The sequence below is a fragment of the Solanum stenotomum genome, unplaced genomic scaffold (genome assembly GCF_019186545.1).
Source record: "Solanum stenotomum isolate F172 unplaced genomic scaffold, ASM1918654v1 scaffold30784, whole genome shotgun sequence".
NCBI classification, from domain to species: Eukaryota; Viridiplantae; Streptophyta; class Magnoliopsida; order Solanales; family Solanaceae; genus Solanum; species Solanum stenotomum.
Window position 1 is genome coordinate 29380 of NW_026031131.1, and position 12414 is coordinate 41793.

General features: G+C 34.0%; 1 protein-coding gene across 2 annotated transcripts; it reads right to left on the bottom strand.

Annotated features, from left to right (window-relative positions):
• Positions 1-6611: 6611 nt before the first annotated feature.
• On the bottom strand, positions 6612-8917 carry LOC125851938 (putative UPF0481 protein At3g02645). Of its 2 annotated transcripts, none has more exons than XM_049531682.1 (2): positions 8764-8917; positions 6612-8099 (listed from the first exon to the last, which is right to left on the bottom strand). In XM_049531682.1, the coding sequence occupies exons 1-2, from the start codon at positions 8869-8871 to the stop codon at positions 6741-6743; spliced, it is 1467 nt and encodes a 488-aa protein (XP_049387639.1). In that variant the 5' UTR covers positions 8872-8917; the 3' UTR covers positions 6612-6740. The 2 variants fall into 2 exon arrangements, with proteins under 2 accessions (XP_049387639.1, XP_049387638.1); XM_049531681.1 differs by having other exon boundaries at positions 6612-8123.
• Between the last annotated feature and the right edge of the window lie 3497 nt (positions 8918-12414).

Consider the following 12414-nt stretch of genomic DNA (forward strand, 5'->3'; position numbering starts at 1 on the left):
GAGTGTGTTATGCAAGATAGAAGTCAAGTGGAGAGCTTCTGTTTGGCAGTAGCAAGTGTATGTTCAAGCAACCATTTCTTGAATTGATAAAAAAAACTCATAATTAAGCTCATCAACACTACAATTAAGACTATTACTACTTATTTACTTATCGGTACCTGTAAAAGCTAGAATAGTCTATATAGTTATGAATATCACTATTAAAAAAAAATTGAATTTAGCGAAGGACAAATTTTATAGTTAAACATCAAAATCCGTTGCTAATCCTCTTTAGTGACGAATTTTTGTTAGCTAAATAGTGACGAACTAACAATGAAATTAGTAGCTAATTGCAATTTTTCTTATAGTGTTATGAGGAGTATGATGACTGTCATAATTGAAGCTCCTACCAAGGGACACTATATATAGCTTTTCATGCAAACCTACCTATATTACTAACACGAAATAATATGCATTTTGAGAAAGGTATCATAGAATAAAGTGTATGGACATTACATTTAAGAAAACATATCATAGTATATGGAGTACCACTTTGAGTGTGTGTTCAAACCACCATTTATTCTAAATATAAAATTTGATATCTAATTAGTTGAAGAATGTCACGCCCCGAGCCTACACCGTGGATGTGGCTGGCACTCAAAGACCATTGCTGGCCCCCAAGCGAACCCTTGGCCTGACTTCTTAACTCAGTGGAAACCTAACTCAACGAAATGACTCAATGCAATGCAAGGTCATAAAAAAACCTAATTGATAAACTCTGGCCAAAAGGCAACTCGTGTTTCAAAATAGAATATTTACATATATACATAGATGAGAGACTCGATACTTAACTGACTGACTGTCTATGAAGCCTCTATAATACTGAGATGGATGTTGGGACAAACCCCGCAACATCCTAATAAAGCAAAACTAAGAGAACAAAATAACCGAGTCCTCCGGGAAGCAAGGAGGCTCACTACTGACTCTGGAGTGCTCAGCTGGATCAACGGCGTGCTGGATGATGATCCTGGGTACCTGCGTCTGCATCATAAGAAGATGCAGGCCAATTGGCATCAGTACATGGAATGTCCGAGTATGCGAGATGGAAAGCTAAACCACAACTTAAGCTTGAAAGGAGTACAAAGAAACTCTTACCTTGGCTCTGTTCGACTCATGAATAACCGAACACAATATAAAGCATTAAGACATATGCAATATATATAAAGCTTATAAAACTTGTTTAAAACATGACGTCAAAATCATAGTCATAATATCCCAAAAATATACCATGCTTCCTCTCAAAGTCTACTTGTGCAATGCATGAATGAAGTCCCATACCCCCATTCACACTAAGCAGAACTCCTTGAGGAACTATGCACTTTCTACTGTGGGAGTTTCTCTAACCGACAACCACCACTATGAACTTAAGTGGTGATACAACGTCTTGCCCACGCTGCCAGAGCTGTCATATACTTTGTCGTCATATAGAACTACTTTAACTTAGTGGATCCACTAGCTTAACTTTCGTGATCATCTAAAAAGTATGACCCGAGAAATCCCATGTTGGCCACATGGTTCTTATGGAGAGTTGAGTTAATATGAACTCGTGTCCCCAATTCGGTGCTCAAGACTACTCCCAAAAACATACTTTAGCTCATAAGCTTTAAAAACAAACTTCTTTCTTTGGTTTGAGATAATTACTCAAAGCTTAGCCCAAAGGCTCTCTTGGAAAACATAGTTCCTTCCTTACTACAATGTAAAAACATTTATAAACTTCTTTGGGAATACTTAGTTCCCTAATAACTTTTGAGAAATGAACTCAACTTTATACTCTTGACTTAATTTGAAAATCGATACTCTTACTTAACTTGAAACTCTATACTCTTTACTTTGGCTTGAAACTTGAGCCTTAAAATGAAGTTAAAACGTTCAATAAAGACTCTTGAACAACTTTGAAAACTTGCTTTGACTTACTTCTTAACTTCTAGACTTGACTTCTAACTTTACTTGACTTTGATCCAAACTTTCCTCGAATTGGATTATGAATTCAAGGTATATGATCACACATTTATGGATGAGTTTTTGACGTTTAGACGTACCTTGGAGTGTGGAAAACAGCTATAAAACATAGGTATATTACCAAGGAACATATATAGAAAAAAGTGGGGAATGAATGGGAAAGGTTGGCGTCCTTAGCGCTCTGAGAGGCGCGGGGCGCCAGACCACAAAGTTCAGAGGGGCAGCTAGGGCGCACTGCTAGGCGCGCCGCCCTAAGGGCTGGACTTCAGAGTCCCTTTTGGGGCGCGCTGGCAGGCGCGACGCGCAACCCCTTTCTCCCGAAAACTCGACTTTTGTCCCTTGTTTTTCCAACTCTAAACCACCTTAACTTCAAAGGTTTCATCCCCAAACACTTACACTCATAAAACCCCTCAACATACCATAGATTTAACCCGGAAACACAACTGGAAACATGCCCCAAATCAACAAGGACTTCAACACAATCACAACCAACAACTTCAACAAACACAATCAACAACTTCAACAAACACAATCAATCTTTTCTCGGAAATAAAACAAGTTTGGCGTGTGGGGGAAAGAACCAACTGTAATACCCCAGAGAATTTTTCGAACTAAGACTCGAGCCGTCCTTAATGTGGAGTGAGATTTTACTGAGGAATAAAAATTTCTTGAGTGTTAAGGTCCTTAGATGTAGCACATTGAGTTCCAAGAAGAGTTGAATTGGAAATAGTCATTTTTGGAAAGAATTCAAAAATCTGGAAAATTTGGCCAAGTATGGAAAAAAGGTGAGTTTTTGGTCAACTTTGAGCAGTCATAACTCCTAGCTAAGGATGAGTTAGGTGTATTTCCAGTTATTTTTGCGAAGCTTGTGGAATGATATTTCCAACGCCGTTGAGTTTGCTCGATTCCGAGTTCGTTTGAGTGAGATATGCCCTTTGGAAGTTGGGCTGTTGGCAGGGCAGTTAGTCCGAAATTTTAAGGGTATTTTGGTCTTTTCCCTAACCATTTCTTTTGGATATATATTAAGGTTTTAGACTGATTTTATTCATTTTTCCTTTTAAAAAGTGAGAGTAAGGGTTTGAGAGTGAAGAGAGAAAGAAGAGGAGAAAGAGAAGAAGAAGCAAAGTCCATAAAGATTGTCGTGGTTTTCGTCGGGGGTGATCCCTATTAAGGTATGTGAGCTTTTAGTGTTGGGTGATCCTTTCCCTCACACGCCAAACTCGTTTTCATTCCGAGAAAAGCTTAAGTTGTGTTGTTGAAATTGTTAGTTGTGTTTGTTGAAGTTGTTGGTTGTGATTGTGTTGAAGTTCTTGGTGATATGAGGCATGTTTCCGGTTGTGTTTTTGAGTTGAATCTACTGTATGTTGAGGGTCTTTATGATTCTAAGTGTTTGATGCTGAAACCTTTGAGGTTGAGAGGGTTTAGAGTTGGAGAAATGAAGGGGAAAAAGTCAAATTTTTGGGGGAAAAGGGCTGGGGCGTCGCGCCAGCCAGCGCGCCCCAAAAGGGATTCTGAATGTTTCCCCTTGGGGTGGCGTGCCTGGCAGAACGCCCAGCAGGCCCCTCTGAAGTTTAAGGGCTGGCACCCTGCGCCTCTCATAGCGCCAAGGATGCCAATCCTTCCCTTTCATTCCCCACTTTTTCATACATGTTCCTTGGTAAAGTACATATGTTTTATAGTTGTTTCCAATACTCTAAGATACATCTAAACATCCCAAACTTATCCATAAATGTGTGATCATACACCTTGAATTCATAATCCAATTCGAGGAAAGTTAGGATCCAAGTCAAGTGAAGTTAGAGTCAAGTTTAAAAAGTTAAGAAGTAAGTCTTTAAAGTTTTTCAAGAGTATTTATTGAACATTTAACTTTGTTTAAGGCTCAAGTTTCAATTTAAGTAAAGAGTATAGAGTTTCAAGTCAAGAGTTTCAAGTTGAGTTAAGAGTTTCAAGTCAAGTCAAAAGTATCGAGTTTCATGCTAAGTTAGAGTTTCACATCAAGCCAAGAGTTTCAAGTTAAGTCAAAAGAAAAGAGTTTCAAGTAAAGTAAAGAGTTGAGTTCATTTTCTCAAAAGTTATTAGGGAACTAAGTATTTCCCAAAGAAGTTGATAAATGTTTTCACATTTGAGCAAAGAAAGGGAACATTGATTCCAAAAGAGCCTTTGGGCTAAGCTTTGAGTAATTATCTCAAACTAAAGAAAGAAGTTATTTTAAAAGCATGAGCCAAAGTATTTTTGGGAGTAGTATTGAGCACTGAATTGGGGACACGAGTTCATATTAACTCAACTCTCCATAAGAACCATGTAGCCAAACATGGGATTTCTCTGGTCATACTTTTTAGATGATCACGAAAGTTAAGCTAGTGGATCCGCTAAGCAAAAGTAAGGTCCTATATCAATGGAAAGGTATAGGATGGTCCTTGGGCAACGTGAGGTAAAACGTTGTATCATCACTAAGGCTCATAGTGGTGGTTGTCGGTTAAAGAACCTCCCACAAAAGTTATATTACTTTTATATAAGTAAAGTTGAGTTTATTATTGTTTTATCTTTAACGAACTAAGTTGTTTATACTGTTTTACCAGTTTTATATATATATATATATATATATATATATATATATATATTGCATGTGTCTTATTGCTTTATATTAAATTCAGTTATTCAAGAGTCGAGTATCCAGAGTTGAGTATCTATCTTTGAGTTGAGTATCTATCTCTGAGTTGAGTATCTATCTTTGAGTTGAGTATCTGTCTTTGAGTTCAGTATCTATCTTCTGAGTTGAGTAACTTTGAGTAGTTTTGAGTATTCCTTGAGTTGAGAAAGTTTGAAAAGAGGTAAGTTATTCAGTTTATTCTAGTTTTTCTTCTAGCCTATGTTGTTTAGCTTCCCAGCTTACATACTCGTACATTCCACGTACTGAGCCATTTGGCCTGCTTCTTCTTATGATGCATACACATGTATTCAGGATCATCAACAGAAGATTCGTTGATACATCCAGAAGTTCCAGTTAGCTATGACAAGCCTCCTTGCTTCCGGAGGATTTCATTTACCTTTTAGTTGTATCAGTTGTTAGGAGGTCGTGGGTCTTGTCCTGACTTCCATCTTTATCAGTTAGAGGCTTCATAGATAGACAGTAGAGTTTCAGAAGTCTTTTCATTTATTTTGTTAAATGTTTTGAAGACTAAAGTTGCCTTTTATGGCGAGTTGTATATATATTCTATTATACAGAGTTTTATTTTGAGTTAAAGATTTGTAAAGTTGAGTTTATAAACTCTTATTCAGTTTTAAGCTCTTGTATGCTTAAGTTAGTCTTCCGCTTGGAGTCAGCCAAGATGAGGGTTCGCTTGGGGACCAACAATGCTCTTCGAGTGCCGGCCACGTCCAGGGTGTAGGCTCGGGGTGTGACACCAACCCAACACTATGAAATCACATACCTAATAGGGATCACCCCCGACGAAAACCACGACAATCTTTACGGAGTTTGCTTCTTCTTCTCCTTTCTCCTCTTCTCACCTTTTCTCTCAAGTACCCTAACTCTCACTTTAAAAAGGAAAAACTGATTTAAAATCAGTCTAAAACCTTAATATATATCCAAAAGAATTGGTTAGGGAAAAGACCAAAATACCCTTACAATTTTCGGACTAACTTCCCTGCCAACAACCCAACATCGAAAGGGCTTAACTCACTCATACGAACTCGGAATTGAGCAAACTCAGCGGCGTTGGAAAGATCATTCCACAAGCTTTGCAAACATAACTAGAACTACACCTATCAAAATTCTGAAAATTTTCCAGATTCTTAATTCTTTCCAAAAATGACTATTTCCAATTCTAAGCCTCTTCATAGTTATTTCAAATTGCCGGATGTTACAAAGGAGAACACTTTTAGGGTGTGTTTAGTGCGATGGAAGATTGCTATTTTTTTTTGAAAATTATGTGATCGAGTTTCCTATTTATTTTTAATGTTTAATAAATAAGTTGAAAATAATATTTTGAAAAAAACACATCCATAGATTTTAAAAGTAGAGCGAATTATTATCATGAAAATACGATGTTTAATTACATTTTTCATCCAATAAGGATTAACCAATCTCCAACATATTGGAATAGATAAGAATTAAATTTGGACCTATAATATAATAAGAATCTAAAGGTCAAACTGCGTCAAACTTATATCATAGATCCCCTTTTTGTAATAAAGCACTCATCCTATCAAAATTCTGAAAATGTCTTTGTACCAACCCCGTAGTCCTCATCCCCACCACTTTCACATCTTTAACGCCATGCCGACCTTAATAGTGCTTGCTTAGATTTTATACAAATATATAGAGCTTAGAATAAACCTGCAAATGAAACTTATACGGATTCAAGAAAATTAGATGAATCAATCTTTTTCCTCTTTGAGAATCTGATCCAAGAATTGACAATATGCCACTTCTTGCATTCTTCACAGTCTAGTTATTACACAATTTATATATATGGGGTGTTTTTGGCTGACGTTGTGAATGCAAATAAAATGGGCAGGGGATTGTTTTCTTAGATCTTAATGTGCTCGCTTGCATAGTGGACAGAGTTATCTGATACATGTTGTTGTAGGAGGTGAAATATATAGATATTTTGAAATAAACTAAATTAACATTCAATTATAAAACCCAATACATAAAGGGGATATGAAAAACTCATAAGTTCATCAACACAAATGCAAATTGGAAACACTACAATTGAGACAATCATGATAATTACTACTTACTTAACGGCACTTGTGATAGCTAAAATAGTCTGTATAGTTGTGAGTATGAGGAGTATGATGGCTGCCACAGTTGAAGCTCCTACCCAAGGACTACTAAAATAATTATGCTTCAAATTTGCCTTCATTCTGTTCCATGGTTTTTGACAATGTTCACCTGCTTTTATGAATTCTTCTTTGTAATAGAAGTCGTTATATGTTGTGACCCCATTTCCGATTTTGTTGAAGAGGCTAGCCACTTCTTTGTCCTCTCCTATCCAGTTTACTATGATTCCTTTTTGTCGAAGCAAATTCACATCTTTGTCTGAGTCGATAAGATGATCCATGAAAGTTGCATAATCACTGAAATAGGTAGGATGTACATCATATGATTGTTGCTCATAAGCAATGAGATTTCGGAGGACGGTTTCTGTATCATCTTCCACTCGAAAACAAGGAATTTCCATCAATCCTTTCTCGAACTTTATATCCAATAAATTTGTCATATCACCAATATTGTCTTTGTTTTTATTAATAAAACTGACTTTTGCAAAGCTAACTCCAGCTTCAGAAAGCTCTGTTGCATTTGGCATAACCATATGCCATGTTATGTCATCGGTTGATTTTTTCATGCGATTCCCTTGACATGAAAATATGTGTACTAAATGAAGTAAATGTTTGATATCTTTTGCATTACATTTTGTCTTTTTAAAGGATTCAGGGGTCATTTTTGGCAAGTCAACAAAAAAGGTAAATGAATTACCCACTAGTATTGCCAATGGTAATTCATCATCTTGTTTTGTCATGTCATAAAGTTGGTTGAGGACAAAGAAAGGAAGTTGATTTTCTAGTAACATCAAGTCTCGAAATATGTAATTATCATTAATATTGATAATCTTTTCTTCTCCTTCTCGACACATTTCACAATATTCTCGAATAAACTCAACCACAAAACAACCATCAAGCAACAACATTTGACAAAATTCATGACTATTATCAGTATCGTGGTCTTCTATATCGTTGTAACACTTTAGTACTTCCTCCTTCTGTTTCTCCAATTCACTAATGCAACTTTCCACATCAAGCCCCTCTTTTCGTTGAAGAAACCGTCGTAGGTACAATAATTTGTACTTTTTCATTGGACCAAGTTGGTGATTTTTCTTATGGTAAGGACCAATAGAGACCATTTTTGGTGTGTAAGCAACTGGATTTGATTCACGTAGCCACACATTTACTTTGAATATGGTACTCGATTCAATAGACAAATTGTCTAAATCAAACATTTCATTTACAGATTTCTTTGTCTGTGATCCTAATGGGTCTTGATCATTTGTGTCCTTTATGTCGATTAAATGATCCACTTTCCTCTCTTCTTCAATCTGTAATGGTTTAGAGTCATAGTTCTTTGCAATACAAGGAATTTCAAGTTAGGGGGTGTAATTGATTAAGAAGAAGTTTAGTAAAAAGGCAAACTTGGCTCCAACAGCCTATTATTTAATGTTTAAGTGTCAATACAGTTGAGATCAAATTTGAGTGTTTATTTATATATTTTTCCTTTTATAGAATAATTAAGTACTTAATTACAAGACTAGTAATATTATATTTAACTGAATCTTAAAATTGTTAAAGTTCAACACATTCACAAGATGAATATTGTAAAGATTTTGTTCATATATATTTAATCGTATAAGTATGCTTACACTTTAGGTCTTAGGATCTTTATATTTAAGGCATAATACATAAACATGCCCTTTAACTTGGTCTGAGTTGTCATCTATGCCCTCCAACTTTAGGCACTTAAACTTGTATAAAATTGAACAAGTAAACACAAATGTCCTACGTGACATAATACACATAGGATGCCACGTAGGATGTCACATAGAACGTATATGTTTATTTGTTCAATTTCATACAGGTTTAGGTGTCTACTTGTGCATACTCAGAGTTGGGGGCATAGATGCAAGTTGAAGTCAAGTTAAATGGCACATTTATCTATTATGCCTTAAATTGCACCTAATAAAAGTGGGTTAATGAAAAAAATACCTCATGTTTTTCAGTTTGAAGAAGTAGTGGAATTTGGTTATCTATTGAGGTAATCTCAATGGAGTGTGTCATCCTGCTTTCTTCAACTCTAATTCCTACAAAAGACATTATTTTTTTTAGTGTCAACTCATTTTACTATTAATCCAAAGCAATATATTCATTGCAGAATTTGATTTGAAAAGAAAAAGTACAAAGCAATATATCAACTCTCATGTTACTTTATAAAAAGAACCCCTCTATGTCTTGTCAAAAATTAACCTGTTGAAAAAGAAACTAATTTGATCTATTAAAAAATAAAAAGATCAGGAAGTAATACACACATTAATTTAATGAAAACATATACTCTCATTTTTAATTTGTTTTTTTTTAAAAAAAAACTTTAAGAAGAATGTCCCTTTCATATTTTGGTAGATTCTAATTTTTAACATCATATATTTATTATCAAAAGATTAAAATACATTTTGATACATTTTATATATTTATAGTTTAAGATTATAAGATTCAATTTTTTTTTGTTATTTTCTTAAATTTTGTATCAAATCAAAACCAGTCAAATAAATTGAAACAGATACACAACTAAAAAGACACTATTTTCCTATTGAAATTTTCTAAAGAAAAATATTCAGTGATTATTCCCACATACATTTTAATTGAAAAAATGAGAAAAGAAAATAGTAATGTTTTCAACCCATAAAAATTCGGAAGCTTTACGACTAAAAATTTCTTTATCTTCTTGAACTTTGTATCTGTTTTATACCATGTATTTTTTCAGTGAACAACTAGTTGCTTGAAAATTAATGAATAAAAAATATGCTTTAAAACATAAATTTCTCATTAATTCGCGCGGTAAAACCCACTCCTACTTCTAATAGTGAGAATTGTAGAGATGTGGTAGGAATCTTTGAAGCATGTAAGTTGTTTGGGTGAAGAGCAATAAAATGTTTTTCTTCACAAATAAATAACAGAAGCAATTTATTTTTTCATATTCTCATTCACTTTTCCCTTTACACTAAAAAATATTATGTAGCAAAAGAATTAATAAAGAGTAATTGTTTAGCATAGAACAAGAAAAATCTAGAAAAAGAAATACCTCTTTTTGGTTTCTCTGTTTCTTTTCTAATTTGTTTGTTTCATTTTTTGGTCTGTTGTTTCAATGAAATGTGATCAAATATTCATATATAATATAATAACATAACATTTTATATGTGGTCTTGTTTTGGTCTTTCAACACAAAAAATTGTTGGCCACTGATGGAAAGATAAGGAGAAGTCTGCTGACTCAACAAGTCAATTATTATTTATACTATAATATATAAATATGTCTTTTACTTTGGCTTCTAAATCTTTCAGTTTTGGGTGTGCATAAGTAGACACTTAAACTTGTATAAAGTTGCACAAATAGACATACACATCCTACGTGCAAGGAAATCTCAACAAGTTTGGAGGTCTAAAGTCAAACTTTGTAAAGAAGTCTTATTTTTTTTTAGTTGACACATAAATTGAATAATTATAACAAAGTTAGTGTAATCCTACAAATTAAATGAGGTCTGGAGAGGTAGGATATACGTGAACAGTATGAAATAAAAATGTAAACAATGTAAATTTTCAATGAAAAATATATAACATAAAGATGGAATAATAAAACATGACTCAAAAATTTGAAATGTTTATATAATGATATCGAAATAGTGTTGCATTGAATTTGATAAGTTGATATAATGATATTAAAATAGTGTTGATCAGTTTTAGTGCTTGAAATTTGAAGAAGACATCAAAACATGTAGGATGTCACATAGGACACAAAATTGCCATGTAGGACGCCACGTAGGAAGAATGTGTCTATTTGTGCATATAAGTTTAAGTGTCTACTTGTGTATGCATATTGAAAGTTGGAGGGCATAGATGTCAACTGAAGTCAAGTTAAAAGACATATTTATGTATTATGCCTATTTACTTATTAACATTTAATTTTTTATGTGTCATTAAAAATAATGTGGAAGTTTACGTGTAGTTAGTTGTCTTACACACACTAATTGAATGAGAACATAATTTAAAATATTGTGTTTCATTGAATTTAAGTGTTTGATAAATCTTGAATAAAAGGATTCAGTTGAAAATCCGAGCCAAATACAAAAGTTTTCCAAGTCATTCCACCTGAAGAAACCAAAGAAGATATAATGGTTAGAAAAAAAATAAAATTGCCTTACTTGTTTTGACAAGATTTTTTTTTGGTAATAAGAGATTTATTTAATAATCATAATTAAGAGTCATTACAAAAGGAGACTAGTCTAAGCAACGTAGTGTCCAACCTTTCTATATCAAATACAGGAATAATAAAAGTGGGGGAAATAAGGTAGGTACATCATCAATTGGAAACCAAATACTCCTCAAACAAAACTTTCACATGTTTTTTGCATATTGATGGTATCAATAAAGCTCTTATCTTTAACTGGAAAGTTTCTTAGACTCTACTATAAGGTACCCCTCTGCTCTATTTTTCTTTCAACTCTAATTTTCCAAAAAATAGGAAAAAGCCATCACAAAAGTATATACAAGTAATTACAGAGGATGATTTTGATTTCTGGTGTATGGAATTCCTTAATCATCAAAAGAGACTGAGATATCTGCAACAAGCATTCATACAAAAGCATTGACAAAGCAAGTCTTTGTTGGTTATAGAAGCAAGTTAGGAGTAACTGTTCCTCCAGTCACTAGCTTGAGAGGAAGAGTTGAAGATAAGGAACATGTTGAACAACCTGGTACAATCAACTTTAACGGTTAAAGAGTACTTAAAATCGCACTAGGACTAGGCTATTGTGTTAGCTGAGTGCGACTAGGCTACTGTGTTTTGTTAAAGAGTTATAGTAGTAGTAGTAGTCAACCTCTTCTCTTGTAATTGTATTTATATTGTAGTATAACTCCAAGTGTAGCTAGCCTAGGGCTCTAAAAACTCTGTAACAACTCCTATATAAGGAGCATGTACTTGACATTTTTATTCATTAATATAATCTTTGATTTCTCTTATTCATTTACTTGAGAATTATACATTAACATCATACATGACCCACTCTAACCCGTTTCCCTTTTATTTCTCCTCCAAATTCTTAGATCGGAAGTTTCTTTCATTTTAAGGGTCTGGGAAGAAATAAAAAGGAAACGGGTTAGGGTGGGTCGAATATGGTGTTAATGAGTCAGGTTTAATTTCAAATTTAATTAAATTAGATCAGTTTTAATATTGGCTCGTAGACCTCTGACAAGAGGTCACATAGAAAAAAAGATTTTTGCAAAACCATCAAATTCGACCATTAAAAAATAGCACGAACGGGTCATTTCTGTTACAACAATGGCATGGTTGAGCTCAACTATTAATAGATGGCATGGATGAATTTTTTCTCAATGTTCGATGACATATTTGAACTTTTTTTGACTAGCTGTTTTGGTGATGTGGACCTCTAATAAAAGACGCATGTGGAAAAAATCCTAATCGTTAAAAAATAATGGCACAAATAGATCTAGACATAAAGGCTAGCCAACTATAAACAAATGAAATAAATGAGTCTTTTTTCAAAGTTCGATAGCATATTTGAGCATTTTTCCTTTAAAATATTATGTTAAGTTCCCAACAAAAGGGAGACACCCCCCACCCCCCGCC

What these genes read in the sequence shown, in the direction of transcription:
- LOC125851938 (XM_049531681.1), bottom strand. Translation starts at nt 8,871, where the DNA reads ATGTCTTTTGTAGGAATTAGAGTTGAAGAAAGCAGGATGACACACTCC. An exon ending in TTCAAACTGAAAAACATGAG is followed by an intron (nt 8,124 to 8,763) that starts GTATTTTTTTCA and finishes TGTATTGCAAAG; the next exon opens with AACTATGACTCTAAACCATT.